Below are 21,165 nucleotides of genomic sequence, written 5' to 3' on the forward strand. Positions count from 1 at the left end.
AAGCAATGAGGAACTAAAGTCAAAAGAATAGAAAGGGAGATGCAGGGGGGAAGTAAACTGAAAGGGTCTTCAATCTTGCAAAACATCTCCAAGGGAATGTTCAGCCTTCAGAAGGTTAATCTCTTCTATTCACATTTGGGCAGGGACAAACTATTTCTCTGTGAGCTGAGAAAAGGCACTTTAGTTTACAGTCAAGCAGAGGGGCAGGTCCTCCAGGCAAGCCATTGAGTTTGATTATAATAATAAAAGCAAGTCAAAGAAAGTTTCCTACAAGTCAGAATTGGCTTCCTCCCTGCAACAGTTGTTCAGTCGCCCAGTCACGTCTGACTCTTTGTGGCCCCATGGACTGCAACATGCCAGGCCTCCCTGTCCCTCACCATCTCCCAGAGTTTGCGTAAGTTCATGTTCAGTTATACTAAGAGTTAATAACTAATCTACAGCTTTTGTTCAGATTTCATCAATGTGGCTTAACTGTCCTGTTTCTGGACAAAGATCCAATCCAGGATCATATGTTGCAGTTAACTCTCCTTAATCTTCTCTTTTAGTTTTATTGTATTATTTAAAAATTTTTTTTGCTGCACTGTATAGCACATGGGATCTTAGACTAGGGATCAAACCCTCTGTATTGGACACATGCAGTCCTAATGACTGGACTGTGGGGGTGGGGTGGGGGAAGTCCTCTTTAGTCTTCTTTGATCTGAAACAGTTACTTACTAGGTCTTCCCAGGTGGCTGAGATGATAGTGTCTGCTTGCAATGTGAGAGACCTGGGTTCAATCCCTGGGTTGGGAAGATTCCCTGGAGAGGGAAATGGCAACCCACTCCAGTACCCTTGCCTGGAAAATCCGGGGGACAGAGGAGCCCTGTAAGCTACAGTCCATGGGGTTGCAGAGAGTCAGACATGACTGAGTGACTTCAGTTTTCTTGGTTTTTCATGACCTTGACACTTTTGAAGAGAACTGGCAATTTATTTTGTAAATTCTGCAATATAGAATTTACAGTCTCAATTTGAAGTTGTCTGACACTTCCTCATAATTAAATTCAGAGTATGCAGTTGAGGCAAAGTGAAAGTCACTCAGTCGTGAAAGTTGCTCCATCGTGTCCAACTCTTTGTGACCCCATGGACTGTACAGTCTCTGGAATTCTCCAGACCAGAATAGTGGAGTGGGTAGCCACCATTCTCTTCTCCAGGGGATCTTCCCAACCCAGGAATCAAGCCCAGGTCTTCTGCATTGCAGACAGATTCTTTACCAACTGAGCCACCAGGGAAGCTCTATTGGGAGACACATAAGATTAATTTGTCTCTTTATTAGCAATGTTAACTTTAATTTGCCAAGTTTCTTCACTGCAAAATCATTCTTTTTTTTATTACAATTAATGTGTCTTATGGACAATTACTTTTTAGTCTATATCAATAGGCTGTTTCTCATCCTACTTTCACCTACTACATCCATTGATAATTCTTGCCTGAAAATTTATTACCAGGTATTTTCCAAATGCTTTTTTTTTTAAGATCCTGTTATTCATTCTATATTCCCACTATCATTTTGTTAGAAATAAATTTTCCTTCTCCCCATTTAACTTACCAACTCTCTGGATTGAAGTACTGTAGGTTATAATCCATTACTATCACTATTTTATTGCTGAATTATCCCAAATTTGACCACTGGGAAATCCTTTGGATTGGCTTCTGTATCCTTTCAGTGTGTCCGCTTGATGCATTTATTTTTAGCATTTCCTTATTTTCCTGCACCACAAGATGTTCCAGGTTGAAACTGTACTTTCCCAGCCCCAGTCCTGAAATCAGCAAATTTCTGAGGGATCTCTGGCTCCTTTTATGTGAAAATTATACTTAGAAACCGGGATTAGATGCACTCATTGCAAATGGGATGCCCTTGCTTCTTGACTTTCTCAGATATGAAATACATGCATCTGTACTCACATATCTATATTTGTCTTTATGTATACTTATATAGATAATCCATGATTTTATATGATCTCTCCAGTTCAGTACCACAGCACTTCTTTTAGCCTTCTCCATTTCCTTTTCTGAAATTCCTTTCTCTGGCAGTAAAAAAAACTTGGCTCTCATTAACCACATATATTTATTTATTTGCTCAGTCTTAAGTAGAAAGTAGTTTAAGAATTGCTAATCCACATCCCCAAACCTTATATAGTACTTTTGTACTTAGTCTTACAGTCCATAGTAAAAATATAGTTGTTGTTTATTCACTCAGTCTTGTCCAGCTCTTTGAAAACCCACGGACTATAGCCCAGCAGGCTTCTCTGTCCATGGTATTTCCCAGGCAAGAATACTGGAGTGGGTTGCCATTTCCTTTTCCAGGGGATCTTCCTGACTCAGGAATTGAACCCGCCTCTCCTGCATTGGCAGATAGCTTCTTTACCACTGAGCCACCAGGGAAATCTCCCAATATACAGTACCCAACCCAAAAAATAAATAAAAATAGTTTTCCCTGTACTTTTCTATATGGTAATGTTAGGGGAAGCACACTAATTGAAACCGCCTACCCTGGCCAGGCACCATAGTAACTATTTGCATGAGTTGTTTTGTGACAGGAGATCCTGACAAGGAATATGGAACTAATAAGCCACCACCAACCGGAAGAGTTCGGGAAAGGTCAAAAGGAGACACCGCGTGTCTGTCCACTTCCCAGAATCCCTCTCGCTAGCATCCATCTTGGCTGAGCGATGCGTGTGCCACCAGGAAAGACTCTGAATTAGAATGATTGGCCAAATACTACCTGGAAACTAATCCCATCACCATAAAACCCAAGACTGCGAGCCATGCGGCAGAGCAGTTCTCTTGGGTTCCCTTACCTACTGCTCTCCACCTGGGTGTCCTGTCCCAATAAAATCTCTTGCTTTATCAGCACATGTGTATCCTCGGACAATTCATTTCCGAGTGTTAGACAAGAGCCCAGTTTCAGGCCCTGGAAGGGGTCCCCCTTCCTGCAACAGTAACATTACTCATTTGTAATATACCTGGGTTCATTTGATACTGTATGTATCAAATCAAACACACATCACACATCTTGGTTGATTTTAATTAGTTTTTGAGTATGTGAAACTCAACGTATTGTGAAAGTCAGAATTAGATCAAAAGGTCTACTCAGTTATTCCTCCATCATTCCTTCCCCTAATTCCATTCTCCCATTCTTTCCACTCTGTTCCCAGTCACCCATTGTAGGTAACCAACCAATCTCAGTTTGTTGGGGGTTTTATGGTTTAATATACATAAAATTTGCATTTTAATTCTGCTGTTCAGTAACATTAAGTGCATTTACATTGTACATATATACCACATTATGTTAAATGGTTTATCTATCCGTGAGTACTTAGGTTACTAACATCTTTTCACTTTTGTGAATAATGCTGCTGTGAACATGGGTTTACAATTATCTGTTCAGGTCACTGCTTTTCCTTTTGGGTATATATCCAGCAGTTGAATTGCTGGATCACATAGTATGTTTATTATTCTGAGGAATCACCATACCATTTCTAAAAGAGCTGCACCGTTTTATTAATACATTCCCACTGGCAGTGCGCAAGGGTTCTGATATCTCCACGTCCTTGCCACTGCTTGTTTCTTTCTGCTTTTTCTTTTCTTAATAATACCCATCCTAATGAGTGTGAAGCGGTATCTCATGGTTTGGATTTTTGTGAATTGTCCATCTCTTTTTCCTGTTTACTTTCTTTTTTTTTTTTCCCCTCTTTCATGGTGCTTTGTTTGTTTGTTTTGGGTTTGTTTTTTTTTTTTCGGATGCTTTGTCACATGTTTAAGAATTCTTTATGCATTGGGAATATTACTTTCTCATCTGTGATGTATGGTGCAAGTGTTCAATATTTTCTCCCTGTTCAACAGTTGTCTTTTGACTTTGTTTCCCTGGTGGCTCAGCGGTAAAGAAGCTGTCTGCAATGCAGGGAACCCGGGTTCTGTCCCTGGGTTGGGAAGATCCACTGGAGAAGGGAATGGCAACCCACTCCAGTATTCTGGCCTGGGAAATCCCATGGACAGAAGAGCCTGGCCAGCTACAATCCATGTGGTCGCAAAGAGTTGGATACTGTTGAGTGACTAACACATACTTTTGACTCTGTTTATGTTTTTTTTTTTCCATTGAATGTTTTTATTTTTATATAATCAAATTACCAGTATTTTCCTTTATTGCTTCTAGATTTTGAAAGCCTTTCTCGATCTCAGAATTAAAGGAGAATTTACATGTGTTATAATAATTGTAGAGTTTCATCTTTTACATCAAGCACCCGGATCCATTTGGAGTTTAATCTTGGGGTATGGACTTAATTTTGTATTTTCTAAAGGGCTATAGGTTTTCCTAGCACCATTTATTAAGAATTTTCTTTGCCCCAGTGATTTGAAATGTGCTCTCTATCATATACTAAATGTCCATATATACTTGGTTCTGTTTATAGGCCTTTGGTTCTCTTTCACTGGTTTGTCTGTTTATGAACTACTGCCACACTTTTTTTAATTAAAGAGACTTTATGGTACATTTTAATGTCTAGTACAGCTACTTTCCTGATGTTCATTTTTTTACTATCAAGTTGTTCCGTTTCTCTTTTATACCATCTCTGCAGCAAAGGGTTCCTGTTAGCATAGACCTACATCTCTCTTTTTTTTGGATAGATCATATGATAATTGTATTTTTATTTATGTATTTTAAATTAACTTTTATTGGAATATAGTTGTTTTACAATGTGTTAGTTTCTACTGTACAGCAAAATGAATCAGCCATACATACATATGTATCCCCTCCCATTTGGACTTTTTATAATGAATTCCTTTGGGTCAGGCATTTATTAAGAATTTGCAAATATGCAAAATCCTAATCTAGAACACAGGGAGACAAAATACTTTAAAAAAGTGAATCTCTATTTTTAAATTACAGATAATGTAATATGGGAGATAAAACTGGTATACAAATGTCCAAAGCAAAGGATGATAAAGGGCACTAGTTTACTCTGCTGTTACTCTGTGTGAATTTTTAGGAGGAAGATATCTGTGTGACCAGAGAGCAATCATTGTCATGTCATCATATCTAAGTCAAACTGATCCCATAAGAACTCTGAGGAAGTGAATTGAGTCACCTGTATTTCCTGCAATTTTCATTCTAATCTTCAGAAATCCAAAATATGACAAGTGGAGCAAGGTGCCTCTATAGCTGTTCAGAGAACCCTGAGGCCAATAGGGCAGGTTACAAAAACATCATAAACCTATCTGGCAAGAAGAGCTGAAAGGAAGCATCACTTGTACATAGGACTTGGCCTCAGTGACTTTTAGTTCTTTTCCAGCCACATAAATGTAGTTACCAAATCAAGAAGTTTGCAACTCTTGGGAACTGACCAAGTAGAAATAACAAAAGCCATTCTGTGCAAGAGAACTGCTTTTGAATATCCTGAGCTATTATTTCATGTTCAAAGGAAGAGTCTTAAGAATGTACTTTCTTTTTCATCTGCTACTTGTAGGTTATATTTAAAAATTAATGCGTGGTTATTGAAAAAACACACTTAAGTAAAACTAAGAAAATTGAAGATCACAACCCAGAAATAACCAAAGTAATCTGTAAGGATAAAAATTTCCAGAGGGACTTCTACTGGCTGTCTAGTAGTTAAGATTCCACACTTCTAGTGCCTCCACCACAAGGGGTGCAGGTTTGATGCCTGGTCGAGGAACTAAGATCCCGCATGCCTCACATGACACGGCCAAAAAACAAAACACAAAACTTCCCAGATGTGTTCAGTCTGGTTTTTCTATCTTGTCTACTTTGATATATACATGTATTTTACAAATGAGACCATATGATGCCCAGTTGTTTTGTAATCTGCTTTTATTTCACTAACCATATCTTGAATATTTTCTATGTTGTGAACTACTTCATTACTACTAAATTTGTGAGTACTCAGCATTACCATTTTATAGAAATCTTTCACTTATTTAATATGCTATTGTCTGACTCAGAATCTTGACCATTGTCCAGGAATGTACATACCTCTCAGTGTATAGATTTTGGGTTGATATTTAGACTGGAAAAATTTATGTTTATGTCCATAAAGCTCAATACCTATAAAAATATGACATACAGGAAAAGTTTCAAGTTACATCAGAAATTTACTTAGTAAAATATCAGTCATGTGAGTATTTTGACAAAGGTATAGATTGGCTTGTCAACAAAAGGAATCACTAGTTGTTAATAGCCATAATAATCAGTGATCAGGAAGTGATGTTTTAAGAAATTTTCATCTTAATACAGCAGTTTCTTATTTATATGCAGGTCTTTTTGTGTTTAATTATGTTTAGAAATTATTTGGGGGCTTTGTGTTAAAATGTGGTATATTTTATTTTTCCACATTTTAAATATTGGGAAAGATGCTCCTAGTTAGACTTTTTACTCAGGATGATTGCTTTTTCAGGAATAGGTTACTGATGTTAAGGTGACAACACCTATATAGATTTACTCATGACTAGCAACATCTCCCGCTACCCCTACCCAGGCGCTGGCAATCCAGTCCAGTATTCTTGCCTGGGAAATCCCATGGATGGAGGAGCCTGGCTGACTAGTGTCCATGGGGTGGCAAAGAGTCACGACTTGGCGATTAAACAACAGCTACAGGGGACTGGAAAATGTCATCTGCGTGCCCAAAGGGGAGAGGAAAACTGGAAGCTTGAAAAACTGGATAGTGGTGAAACTTTAATAATTAAATTAGTAATGTCTACCACACTGGCTAGACGCATTTCTTTTTCTATGTATACAAAGTTGCTTCTGGATATTTGGTGTGAATTCTTTTTGGAACAAGGAAGACATCCTGGGCTGTGGAGAGAGACTGACAAAAGGTTTGTGCATAGGTTAGTGAGTGCGTGCGTGCATGGTCACTTCAGTCGTGTCCGACTCTTTGCAACCCTATGGACTATAGCCAACCAGGCTCCTCTTCCATGGGGATTCTTCAGGCAAGAATACTGGCATGAGTTGCTATGTCCTCCACCAGGGGATCTTCCTGATCCAGGGATTGAATCCTCCTGACTTATGCCTCCTGTACTGGCAGGAGTTTTCTTTACCACTAGCACCACCTGGGAAGCCCAGGTGAGTGAGGAGATGCAGGCAATGGGAAGCCTTTTATATGAAAGCTCATGTCCTCTGTGGGAACCAGGAGCTCCAAGTCAGTCCCTCAGTGGCTCTAAGACTATGTAGATTAGGCTTCTTCAGTATACAAGTTCCCAAAGGCTCTTCACTGTCACTCATATCATAGTTTATACATATTTTAGGTCTTCTGGATCTCTCTTCAATATTTCTATCCTTTATCTTCAGAATTCATCTTGTCTTCAGGTCTTCTATCTTTTTTATTCCTTCCCTTCACTCTTCTGTAGGCAATCTTATTTAGTATCAGAGCTTTAAATATCAACTGAACATCAGTAACTTCCAGTTTTATATTCCTGCATTTAGACTTTCTCTGAACTCCAAGATCAAACATCTAATGGACATTTGGCATTTCCACTTGGATGTATAATAATCATTTCAAGGATTGACATAAAAGGTAAAACAGAACCCGTAATTGGTCCATCCAAACCCGCTTCTGTCCTAGTCCATTGTGTTAAAAAATGGCAACTTCATGAGAATTCCTTTGGTGGTTCAGTGGTTAAGCCTTGGGCTTTCACTGCTGTGGGCCTGGGTTAGATCCCTGGTTAGAGAACTAAGATTCTCACAAGTCACATGGTGCAGCCAAAAAAGGGCAACTTTATACTTCTAGTTGCTCAAGCTAAAAACCTTAGTATCTTCTTGGCCTCTTTTTTCTTTAATACCTAAAGTCAGCAAATCCTGTCAACTCTTCCTACAGAGACTATCTAGAATTTGATCAGTTCTCATCACCTCCCCTGCAACCATACTACCCTAACACAAGCCCTTCATCCTTTGCCAGGATTACTGCAGTAACCTTCTCACAGGTCTCTCTGCTTTGGCACCCCCCAACACACACCCCCACCCCTGTCATCTTAGTCCATTTTTTCCATGAATGATCCTTTTGTAAAAAGAAATATATATATATATATATACATATATATATATATTTACTTATTTATTTATCTGGCTTCTCTGAGTCTTAGTTGTGGCATGTGGGATATAGTTCCCTGACTAGGAATCCAACTAAGCCTCCTAGTTCAATTGGAGCCTGGAGCACTGGGAGCCTGGAGTCTTGGCCACTGGACCACCAGGGAAGTTCTGAGTGATCCTTTCAAATGAAAGTTAGATTATGTCATTCCTTGGTTAAAATGTTTCAGTGGCTTCCTGTCTTACTCAAGAATAAAAACCAAAGTTCTTACAATGGCCCATAAGGCCCGTGTGATTCAACTTCCGTCTTACTCAAGAATAAACACCAAAGTTCTTACAATGGCCCATAAGCCCCGTGTGATTCAACTTCCATCTTCCTCTCTGGCCCTCTTTTTCTCACTCACCCATTCTAGCCGCTCTAGTCTCCTTCCTCTTTGTAGTCAGAGAAACCTGCTCTTGTCTTGAGACCTTTGCATTTGTTTTTCCCTCTGCTAGGACTGCACTTACCCTAGATATCTGTGTACCACATGTCATCTTCCCAATGAAAAGCGTCCTCGGGCTGCCCTTCATTCCCCCAACACTCCCTGTCTCCTTAACCATTTTATTTCCCTCCACAGAACTTTGATCTCTTTATACATTAATACGAATTGATGTCAGTGTATCAATATTTGTTACTTTTTCCATTAGAACGTGAGATCTGTGGGAGAGGGCCTGGATTTGTTATCTTCCTTACATGTAGAACCATGCCAACTGAGGTAGGAACTCAGTAAATAGGAAAGAATTCCTGACTCCTTTTTCTTTCTCTGTGTGCATATCCAAACAGATGCCAGAGCCTGTTGATTTTACTTCTCCAACATCTTGAATTCATCCCCTTCCTGTTTCTGCTGTCACTGTCTTGGGTCAGACCCTTTGTTTGGGAAAGGACAATCACCTTTCAGTTGATCTCCCTGACTCCAGTTTTACTCCTCTCTGCAAAAGTAATCTGGCCATACTGGCCCTATCACTTCCTTAAGTTCTTCAGTGGCCTTCCATTAATTTCTGGTGAAAACCAAACTTTTATATATTTGATCAGTATTCATTGGTCACCTTTATCCTTCAATCACTGTGGCAGGTGCCATTGACAGTGATGATGAGACCTGGTCCTCATAGTTAGTGTTGTAAGCATTAACTACATGCATTATGTAGTGCACGCACATACTACATACACAACACTACATACATACTACATACTACCACACACAACATAACAACACTACATACAACTACACACAACACAACAACTACACACAACAACTACATACACAACAAAGAACTGGCTGTGTCCAGTTCTTTGTGACACTGGATGGTAGCCCACCAGGGTCCTCTGTCCATGGAAGTTCTCCAGACAAGAATACTGGAATAGGTTACCATTTCCCACTCTAGGGGGTCTTCCCGACCCAGGGATTGAACCCACATCTTTCGCAACTCCTGCATTGTAGGCAGATTCTTGACCACTGAGCCACTGGGGATGCCATCTTCCTCTAGATTCTAGAATTAATTAAATTTAAATTCAGATTGACTAAAATTAAGAACTCAGTTCCTAGGTCAGACTAGCCACATTGCAAATACTTAGTTGCCACATGTGGCTATTGGCTGCCTTATTGACAGAACAAGATGTGTAGATTTCCCACATCACAAAGGTTCTATAAGACAGCACTGGTCTGAACTCTGCCCCAAACTATATAAGTTACTCCCAATATTCTCTGCTCTCCAAACACACCATCTACATTCGGTCCACTGTTTTTTGCCACTGCTCTTCACTCTGCTCAGAGTGCTCTTCTGTCCCTTTCCAAGTGTGTGCGCTCAGTCATGACCAACTCATCGTGACCGCATGGACTGGAGCCTGCAGGGCTCCTCTGTCCATGGGATTTCCAGGAAAGACTACTGGAGTGGGTTGCCATTTCCTTCTCCAGAGGATCTTCCCAACCCAGGGATCAAACCCATGTCTCCTGCTTGGCAGGTGGATTCGTTACCACTGAGCCACCTTCTGTCCTTTTTTTTGTCTATTAAATTCTCTGATTTTTAGGCCCCAGATCACATTCTGAAATCTTCTTGACATCATCCCCCAGTGATTTAATCTTCCTTCTGACTCCCCTCACCATAGTAAGCTCCTTGTCTCTCTAATTAGAACCAGCCTCTTAAAAAAAACCCCTGAGTTCTGGGACTTCCCTACAGTTCAGTCGTTAAGAATTTGAGCTTCCACCCAATTGCCATATACTCTTTACTGCACCTGTCTTACAGAGCACTTAAGAGTTACTAAGTACATATATGTATAATGCTAGATGAGGTTATAATAATAACTCTTCACTTGAGATTATAAATTTTATGTATGCAATGACTATATCCCCCAATGCTGAGCACATAGTATGTGATCAATACCTATTTGTGAATAAATGAATAATTTTAACTTAAAAAAAGAAAGAATCTGAAAGTAAAGGTAATTAAAAAAAAAAAAAAAAAAAGAATCTGAGTTTCCCCTGCAAGAGTTGCAGGTTTGATCCTTGGTCAGGGAATTAAGATTCTGCATGCTGCTCAGTGAGGTCAAAAAAAACCACAAACAGACCAAAAAACCCCCCCTGCATTCTCCTAATTTTGAAGTAGGCTGTTCTCCACCAGCCTCAGCAGCTGCCAGCCACAGAAGGAATCTTATTCTTCAGGAAAGCAGTGGAGAGGGCTTAGGTAGAAAATAAGGATTGCCTGGCCAAGAGGCTTCTAGGAACTGAGTTCTCACTCAGGTCAGTACTCTGGATGTGCCCATATGCTTGTAGGATGCCTGTATTACTGTGGTTTCCTTGCTCCTATCTGGTTAGTCCAGCTCTGGCTAGAGGTTTTGACAGAGCCCCTCATAGGGATGGCGGGGCCCCTTTTTGGACTTGGAAGGAGAACACAGAGCCAGAGACATACCCAAGAGGTTTTGCCTGTTGAGCCCAGAGAAGCTGGAAGACTGTTTAAGGATGTCTTTTTCATAAGGTTTGGCCTGCACAGGTATGCTCTGCTCCTAGCCTGTAGGATTCAGCCTGTAGGTACTGTCCTCACATGAAGGCTGAGTGAGTCTGTGTTGCAATCTTCCTTGCCTCAGTCACAAAGGAAGGTCTGCTTGGAACGACTGGGAGCTGTCTAGGCCCCATCTGGGGTATAGATTAGCATTAACAATAGGTGATGCTATCCCAGTCTCTGGGACAGAGACTGTCCCCGCCAGAACCCCACCTGCTGAGATGCTTGGATTCTTTGTGAATGATGGAGCACATTCACCTTGATTGCATCTTTCAGTTTCCCTAAGGTCTAGGAAAGGGCTGGGTTTTGTTAACTCATTAGTTCTTAGTATTAGTGTTTTGTTGTTGTTTTTTCATTTATTTTTATTAGTTGGAGGCTAATCACTTTACAATACCGCAGTGGGTCTTGTCATACATTGACATGAATCAGCCATGGATTTACATGTATTCCCCATCCCAATCCCCCCTCCCACCTCCCTCTCTACCCAATCCCTCTGGGTCTTCCCAGTGCACCAGGCCTGAGCACTTGTCTCATGCATCCAACCTGGGCTTATGATCTGTTTCACTATAGATAATATACATGTTTCGATGCTGTTCTCTTGAAACATCCCACCCTCGCCTTCTCCCACAGAGTCCAAAAGTCTGTTCTGTACATCTGTGTCTCTTTTTCTGTTTTGCATATAGGATTATCATTACCATCTTTCTAAATTCCATATATATGTGTTAGTATGCTGTAATGTTCTTTATCTTTCTGGCTTACTTCACTCTGTATAATGGGCTCCAGTTTCATCCATCTCATTAGAACTGATTCAAATGAATTCTAAAAATATGGAACGCTTCACGAATTTGCATGTCATCATTGCACAGGGGCCATGCTAATCTTCTCTGTATCATTCCAATTTTAATATATGTGCTGCCGAAGTGAGCACTCTTGGTATTAGTGTTGTGCAGTGGGTCAAGGAGGTGGAAAAGAAGCCGAGCAGGGACCCTGGAAGTACAGTTGTTTTAAACTTGTCTGTTTAGGTGGTTTATGGCTAAATTAAAAAAAAAAAAAAAGTCACAGTTGTGTCCGACTCTTTGAGACCCCATGGACTATATAGCCCGCCATGCTTCTTTGTCCATGGAATTTTCCAGACAAGGATACTGGAGTGGGTTGCCATTTCCTTCTCCAGGGAATCTTCCCAACCCAGGGATCAAACCTGGGTCTCCTGCATTGCAAGCAGATGCTTTACTGTCAGAGCTACTAGAGATGCCTAAATAAATGCTGTCTCTAATTAAGCTCAGTTTATGAGATGTGCCCCTTCTCCCCCCTACTCTGTTTTCTTCAGGACTCTTCACTTGTTCAACAGAGAATCTAAAGAAATTCAAGTAGGACAGGTGGTTCTAAAAGCCATGATCCAGGTAAGTGAAATTTCCTCTATTCTTGAAATAGTATAAACATTTGTGTTCCTTATCCTGAAATTTTCCTGTCTCACTTGAGCCCCATTCGATAACCTGCTCTCAGTTCCTCCATTACAGGGACTGAATGATGATGCCCCCCCGCCCCTACTTCTGGTGGCCCTCTCTTCTCCAGCAGTGTTCTTACCAGAGTACCAATGGAGCAGAAGTATATTCTCTTGAGAGAAATACGGGAGCTGCCCTTATCAGAACCATGGCTAAATAGAGCCAAAGAGAAGATAACCTTGACCTTTTCCATTAACCCAAGTAGTTTCTGTTTTTCTCTTTGATTTTTAAATGTCAACCCCCCCCATAAAAATCATAAAACATTTCACACTATCAAAGAATATATACAAAAACATATCTATAACATGCATGTGATATAAAGAATAATAAAATGAATGTTGATATATTCATCACTCAGCTTAATGTACCATCTGAGCAACCCCTCCCACATCCCTTCACATACTGTTACTGCCTTGCCAGTGTTTTTTAACTTATTTATTTATCTGTGGCTGCGCTAGATCTTCGTTTTTACGTGAGGGCTTTTCTCTAGTTGCGGCAAGTGGAGCGACTCTGTAGTGGTGCACCGGCTTCTCACTGCAGTGTCTTCTCTTCCTGCAGAGCACAGGCTCTAGGGCTCGGGCTTCAGTAGTTGTGGCACAGGGGCTTGGTTGCCCTGCAGCATGTGGGATCTTCCTGGACCAGGGACTGAACCGGTGTCCCCTGCATTGCAAGGTGGTTCTTAACCACTGGACCACCAGGGAAGGCCTGCCTTGCCACTGTTAATGACTATGTTTAATTTTGTGTTTGTTGGTACTTTGATTCTTTTTTTTTTTACTTTGATTCTTATAATAATTTTGCCATACATGGATTCATGCATGCGTGTGTGCTAAGTCACTTCAGTCATGTCTGACTCTTTGTGACCATATGGACTATAGCCTGCCAGACTTCTCTGTCCGTGGTATTCTTCAAGCAGGAGTACTGGAGTGGGTTGCCATGTCCTCCTCCAGGGGATCTTCCCGACTCAGGGGTCGAATCCACATCTCTTGTGTCTCTTATGTCTCCTGCATTGGCAGACGGGTTCTTAACCCCTAGTGCCACCTGGGAAACCCACATGGATGCCTACTAAACAATTTACTTTTGAGTTTGCCATTTTTAAATTTGATGTACACTTATCATACTCTTTTTTTTTTAAGCAGATTTTTTTACTCAGCACAGTGTATTTTCAAGTCTTTCATGTTAAATTGTGTAGCGCCAGGTCAGCAGTTCTTAAAGTGGTCCAGGAAGACTCTGAGACCCTTTCAGGAGGTCTAGGGGCCAAAATAACTTCAAATAATACTAACACATTATTTCCTTGTTTCACTCACAACTCTAATGAGTGTACAGTAGAATTTCCCGGAAGCTATATGAAATATGTTATCCTGGGGAATTCCCTGGTGGCCCAGTGGTTAGGATTCCAGGCTTTCACTACCGTGGCCCAGGTTCAGTCCCTGGGCCAGAAACTATGATCCTGCAAGCCATGTGGCATGGCCAAAAAATAAAATAAAATTAAGTTGACCAGCAGGTTGAAGACAGAGGTATGAAAATCTCTTCCATTCAGCCAGTCATTAAAGAGATTTGCAAAAATATAAAACAGTACTACTAAATTCTTTTTTATTTTGACAGTTATTTTTCATCAAATGTGTTATTTATGTTAACATGTAACAGGCTTATTATTAGTTATTTAAATAAATTAATAATAATTTAAACATTTTCTCTCTTTTAATTTCTAATGTGGTATATATTGGTAGATTTAACCAGCATTTACAAAAACACTAACAGCTTTATTTATTGTATATATATATAATTCACATAAAATTAAATTCACCCATATAAGTGTATCGTTCAGTGGTTTTCAGTATATTTGCAGAGTTGTGCAGCTGTCAGCACAAGCCATTTTAGAACATTTACATCACTACCAAAAAAAAAATACTCCTGTTTGAATTAGCCATCACTCCCACACTCCCCTCCTCTTCCCCTGACAACCACTAATTTACTTTCTGTCTCTATGAAATTGCCTATTCTGGACTTTTTGTATAAATGGAGTCATTCAATATTTGGTCTTTTATGTGTGATTTTTTTTCCTTTAGTATGTTTTCAAACTTCTATGATATAGCATGTATCAGTACTTTGTTCATTTTTATAGCAAGCAATATTCCATGGATATTGTAGACTACATTTTGTTCATCAACTCATCAGTCTTTGGGCATTTGAACTGCTTCTACATTTTTGGCTATCATGAATAATGCTGCTGTAAACGTCAGTATATACCAGTGTTTTTAGGTGGACGTGTTTCTCTGTACCTAGGAGTGGAACTTCTGGGTAGCTTGATAACTCTCTAACATTCTGAGGAACTGTCACAACTGTTTTCCAAAGCGGCTACCCATTTTACATTCCTACCAACAATGTAAGAGGATTCCAGTTTCTCCACATCTTCACCGAAATGTGTTTTTGGAAATATTATTTTTTTGTTTTCTTCTGTTTTTCATAATAGCCATCCTAATGGATGTGAAGTGCCATTTTATTGTGGTTCTGATTTGCATTTGCCTAATGATTAGTGATGTTGAGCATCTTTTTCATATTTCATTGGCCATTTGTATATCTTCTTGGGAGAAATCTCTTCAGAGTCTTCGGCTAGTTTAAAATTAGGTTGTCTTTTTTATTATTGAGTTGTAAGAGTTCTTTATATATTCTGGATTCAAGTCCCTTATCTCATATAGAAATTGCCAGTATTTTCTCTCAGTTTTGTGGGTTGGATTTTCACTTTCTTTATGAAATTATTTGCAGAACAAAAGGTTTTAATTTTGATGAAATCTATTTTATCTTCTTGTTCTTTTGTTCTTTTTGTTTATTTTTGGTGGTTGGTACCATGCCTAAGAAACCATTGCCCGACCAAGGTTGTGAAGATGTACTCCTGTGTTTTCTTCTAAAAGTTTTATGATTTTAGCTTTTACATTTATATCTACAATCTATTTTGAGTTAATTTGCATTTAGATACTCACTTATTCCAGCACTGTTTGTTAACAGAGACTAATCTTTCCCCATTGAATGATCTCAGTTGGTTTGCTGTGTGGTAGTCCTTAGGGAGCTGGTGGAAGATGCCTTTCTTCAAAGAGGCTTTATACCTAGGAGTGTCTCACCGACTCAGTGGACGTGAGTTTGAGCAAACTCCGGGAGATGGTAAAGGACAGGGAAGCCTGGAGTGCTGCAGTCCATGGGTCACAAAGCATCAGATACAACTGAGAGACTGAACAACAACAAGAAGATGCCTTTCTTCAGAAAGGCTTTGCACCTAGGAGTGTCTCGCATTGGGCAGACTTTAATTTTTCTCCTATTTGCCCCAACTGCATGAATTTTAACCTCATTAAAAATGAGACAGCCAGTCATTATGTGCCTCCTAGTGAGATGCTACAGGAAGAACACAGTACAACCTCTGACATTTATGACCCTTAAAAAATATGGAAGTAGAGCAGCATATTAAACACTATCATGAAGATGCAGTGAGCCAAATTCAGAATCTGGGAAATGCTACTGATTCAAATGTTTGTTTAATGAATAAATAGCAATGAAACTTTTTAAAGGGGCTGTTAGAGATTTTAGAGATAGAGGAAGTCTCTAAACTAGTTTCAAGGGGTGGATTTTGTGTGAATCCTGATTTCAACAAACCAACTGTCAAAAATCATTTCTGGAGGCAAAAAACAAATCTTCTGAGGAAATTGAGGCAATTTGAAACTTGAAACTCGATCTAGTTATTAGGAAACTGTTGCTAATTTTATTCCATGTGATGGTGATATTCTGGTTATTCGCTGGTGGGCCAGTGGTTAAGAATCTGCCTTGCAATGTGAGGGACACCAGCTTAATCTCTGGTCTGGGACGACCCCACATGCCATGAAGCAGCTAAGCCCCTGTGCCACAGTTACTAAACCAGCGCTCTAGAGCCTGCGAGCTGCAACTACTGAAGCCACTGTGCCCTAGAACCCATGCTCTGCTACAAGGAAGCCACCGCACTGAGAAGCCCACGCACCGTGATGAAGAGTATCTCCCACCCACCGTAACTAGAGGAGGCCCATGCCCAGCAACGAAGACCCAGCACAGCCAAAAATATATAAATAAATCTTAAAAAAAATTTAAGTCTAATCTGTTAGATACTAAAGTATTGGTGAGTGAAATACTATAATTTTGTATGTGGGATTCACCTCAGAAAACAGCAAGGGTGAAAAATGGAAATGTGTAAGGTCCTCTTAAATGACTGGAGTAATGGGGGCCATTATACTATACTCTATACTTCTGTGGATTTTGAACAATTTGGTAATTTAAAAAATAAAAGTCATTTCATTTACTGATAGTGCCTGGGTTTATTGTTTCAGGGATTGGTGACATTTAGGGATGTGGCTGTAGAGTTCTCTCAGGAAGAATGGAAGTGCCTGGAACCTGCCCAGAGGGACCTGTACAGGGAGGTGACTTTGGAAAACTTTGGCAACTTGGTCTCACTAGGTAAGAACATTGTGTAATACAGGAGCAGCCAGGAAAGTTGGCTGCCAGGGACTACAGCAGTGGGAGGCTGTTATCCACTCTGGCTGAAGGGGTCAAGGGAGGAAAGACTGCCACTGGAAAATGGTGAGAGCGCAAGCCGTGGAGAAGGGCTGGCCAGCAGCATGTAGCTGTATCCAGAACTCCTGGGTCAAAGGATCGCGGGAGAGGAAAAAGAAATATCCTGGACTGTCTCTTCCAGCCCACTGATGCTTTCCACCTACCAAACCCAGTGAGAAATGATAAGATAAGGGTAATACAGTCCTTGTGTCCCAGGTGGATCAGTGGTGAAGAATGCAGGAGACATGGGTTTGATTCCCTAGGTTGGGAACATCCCCTGGAGGAGGAAATGGCAACCCACTCCAGTATTCTTTCATGGAAAATTCCATGGACAGAGGGGCCTGAAGGGCCACAGTCCATGCAATCGCAGAGTCAGACATGACTGAGCAACTGAGCCCTCACCAAGCACACACATGCAATACAGGTAAGCTAGGGCACAGCTGGGCATAGAGCAGGCCCAGGAAGAGTGCGGCCTGGGGAGAAGGAGAGCGCAAATGGAGAACGCAGTTTCTGGTTTCTTCATGGTGAATTTCTAGGAAGACTTACAAGTGGCTGACTAAGTTCCTGCTCTGTCTCCAAGGGAATTGTTTAGTGCTTCATCGAAGTGCAAATGGATAGTGCCTTGGCACCTCCACCTCCCTATCCTGCGGACAGCCTTCACACCTCCCTTTGTGTAACTGTCTCTCTTCCTCAGCGACCGGGGGACTGGGTTTGAGTCTGGGAACAGCGTAATCATGCCCATTTCTTTTCCTATAAACAGGACTTTCCATTTCTAAGCCCGATGTTGTCTCCTTACTGGAGCAAGGGAAAGAACCCTGGATGGTTGTGAATGATATGACAGGACCATGGTGCCCAGGTGAGTGAGGGCTGATCCAATGGTGGGAAGTCACTGGCAATGACAGCCCTGCAGGAGTGTTAACTCATCACAGTAACGTGAGTTATTGTCAGGAAACTCCCTCAAAACCCTGCTAAGGAAGAAAAGCCTGAGACATGAGGCCATGAAGAACAGAGCATCCGTTTCCAAGGGAACCTCACCCTATCCCCATTAACTCCTTCCTGTTCTTTCTTCTCTCATGTTTCATCTCGTTTCAAAAAGGAATGTGCCCCTCTTTCTTCTCCAGGGGCACCTGTTTCGCCTGTTATTAGCATCATTTTTTCTGCAAGTGTCTTCATTCCTTAAAAAAATACTTATTTTCTTAAAACAGCTTCTTGCTTTACCTAATTCAGCAATCCATTTATTCTCTTACCTTTTGAGAGGTTAGGATGTAGAGTGACTAAGGGAATACTCTAGAATCAGATTTTGTGAGTTCACATCCTGGCTCAGTCACTTATTAGATATGTGAGTTTAGGTCAGTTACTTCAATTCTCTGTGCTTCAGTTTTCTCCTCTGCAAATATGATTAAAAATAGTGCCTTCCTCATACAGTTACTGTGGCTTCTTTATGAGTTAGTATGTGAAAATGCCCAGAACAAAGCCAGGCGATAACAATCACTAAACATATGTTAGCAAATATTTGTAACTGGTACTTGCTTGATAGAACTGGAGCCTTTGAATACTTGGTTATCAGTACAACCTCCTGACTTCTTTGTATTGTTGTCATTTATTTTCCTCTGGGATCATTTTTTTCTCTATCTGAAGAACACCCTTAAGATTTCCTTTTATGTATGTCTGCTGTTGACAAATTCTCTCAGTTTCTGACCACATGAAAATGTCTTTATTCTACCTTCTTTCTTCTAGGATATTTTCAATGAGTATGGAATTCTGTGTTGGCAAGAGTTTTTTCTCAGCCCAAAGAACTCATTCCACTGCCTTTTTTCTTCCAGTGTGGTCAACAAGTCAAGTTGTACCAGTTTGGGGAAATACTCCACGTGTATTTAAAACTAGTGTTCTTTGGATGGTGCATTCACCTCTTTAAGCCTTTTTATTATATGGTTAGAGTCTGTATGTCCTTTTAACTTTCTCTGTACTTGTACTGTCAAATTCAGAGAGCTGTTAATTGTATTATATATTTTGCTACTACATACATTTTTATTAATGTAAAAGTGAAATATAGATCCTTGTTGCAAATTGTATTTGCAGTACAGTCCATCCTTCATTTTGCCACTTAGTGCTTTTAATCTTGAATTCTAATTTTTCTGATATTAATATAAAGTGCCTTGTTTTTGTTAGTTTATAGAACTATGGTGTATCTTTGCTTATCCTTTTTAAAAATTGCCATTTTTAGTGTGTCACTGTAATCAGAATTAGTTTCCTTTTTTAATCAATTTTAATAGAATTTAATCCATTCTCATTTGTGATCATTCATATGTCTGCTCTTATTTCTGCTATCTTATTTTATATTTTCTGTTCCTCATTCTTTTTGTTTCCCTCACATTTTATTGCCTTTCAAGCAATTTAGAAGTACAATAATCTTTAACTTGCCTTTTAAGAAATGTGCTTAAACCTGCATTTCTCTTCCCACCTAAAGACTGAAATAGGATTTTTTTCCATTTAGTAAAAATTTTTTTAAATATTTATTTGTTTATTTAATTATTTGGCTGATCTTTAATTGGTAGTACAGGAGCTCTTAACTGCAGCATGTGAGATCTAACCCAGGGATTGAACCAGGCCTCCTGTGATGGGAGCTCAGAGTCCTAGCCACTGGACCATCAGGGAAGTCCTTCTTTCTGGTAAAGTTTTTCTCCAAAATATTTTTATTTTGAAATCATTTTAGTTTAGACTTGTAGAAAATTTACAAAATTATTACAAGGAATTCCAAAATACCCTCCACTCAGCTTCCCAGTGTTAAAATTTTATGTAATCATAGTATAGTTATCAAAATCAGGACATTAACGTTGATATAGTACTATTAACTGATCTACAGATCTTATTAGAATTTCATCAGTTTTTCCTCTATTGTCCTGCTATACCAGGATCCAGTCTGGGATCCCACATTGCATTTAATTGTTGGGTCTACTTAGCATCCTCCACTTGTGACAATTCCTGTCTTTCATGAGCTTGATCCTTTTGATGAGTACTCTTTTGGAGAATGTCTCTCACTTGGCGTTTGTCTGATATTTTCTACAATTAGGTTGAGGTTATGCATCTTTGGCAGGAATACACAGAAGTGATATTGTGTCCTTCTCTGTGCATCATATTGGGGGTTGCAACCCCCAATATGATGTTAATATTACTGGTAGTGTTAACTTTGATCAACTTGGTTAAGGTTTCTTCCATATTTCTTTCCTGTAAGGTTACTGCTTTTCCAACTGTAATTGGTAATTATCTTGGAGGGAGATACTTTGCAGCCTCATAGATATTGCTGTTTCTCCTCACTTTGCCCACTATAATTTTAGTATTCTTCTTGTCTATAACAGTTAATACAGTAGTGTTGCTGTGTGTTGATTTTGTGTCCTTTATTGTACCCTGCATTTTTTAATTGGAATTCTTCTGTATGGAAGGGCTTTCCCTACCCCCTTTCCCATTCATCTGCTTATTCAGAGATTTACTTCTATCAGTATAGGCTATTTATTTATTTATCCTATGAGTTGTAGTCCAGAAATATGATTGTTTGTTTTGTTGTTCAAATTGCTCATTGGGAAAGCTTTGGCCATTTGGGAACATCTTCAGGTTGACTCCTAGGTTCTTTTGGCATTCCTCTTCCTGTTTTTGACTACTTCCTTATTTTCTGGTGCTTACAACATATTCTGGGTTTATCCTGTATCTTTCTTGCCTCACTCCTGAAATCAGCCACTCCTCAAAGGAGACCTGGTTTCTTTTATTGGTGGATGGTATGGAATAGTATCTTTGAAATTCTTTTTCTGAGAAAAGTAAGACCTTAAGACCTTTATCACCTTTTACTCTACTATGCCCTAGACCAGGAGTTGGCATACTACAATCTATGGGTCATGTCCAGCTTGTGGCCAGTTTTTGTACCATCCACAAGCTAACAATGGCTTATACATTTCATAAGAGTTTAAAATTATATATATGTGACAGAGACTTTATGTA

At 39.9% G+C, this 21,165-nt stretch overlaps 2 protein-coding genes and 1 non-coding gene across 3 annotated transcripts in view; 1 reads left to right on the forward strand and 2 right to left on the reverse strand.

The window, feature by feature from the left end:
- ZNF146 (zinc finger protein 146) overlaps positions 1-21,165 on the reverse strand; it is a 68,748-nt gene that overhangs the window by 23,300 nt on the left and 24,283 nt on the right. The window lies entirely within an intron of this gene.
- ZNF565 (zinc finger protein 565) overlaps positions 1-21,165 on the forward strand; it is a 28,570-nt gene that overhangs the window by 1,890 nt on the left and 5,515 nt on the right. Inside the window, exons 2-4 of the mRNA XM_020871744.2 lie at positions 12,435-12,507; positions 16,953-17,079; positions 17,936-18,031. Of these exons, the coding sequence (XP_020727403.2) occupies positions 12,499-12,507; positions 16,953-17,079; positions 17,936-18,031 (232 nt within the window). The 5' untranslated portion in view covers positions 12,435-12,498. The remainder of the gene's footprint in view (positions 1-12,434; positions 12,508-16,952; positions 17,080-17,935; positions 18,032-21,165) is intronic.
- LOC139030137 (U6 spliceosomal RNA) lies at positions 11,929-12,035 on the reverse strand. The gene has a single exon (XR_011482443.1). It is a non-coding gene; the product is annotated as a U6 spliceosomal RNA (small nuclear RNA).

The sequence above is a fragment of the Odocoileus virginianus genome, chromosome 20 (assembly GCF_023699985.2).
Source record: "Odocoileus virginianus isolate 20LAN1187 ecotype Illinois chromosome 20, Ovbor_1.2, whole genome shotgun sequence".
NCBI lineage: Eukaryota > Metazoa > Chordata > Mammalia > Artiodactyla > Cervidae > Odocoileus > Odocoileus virginianus.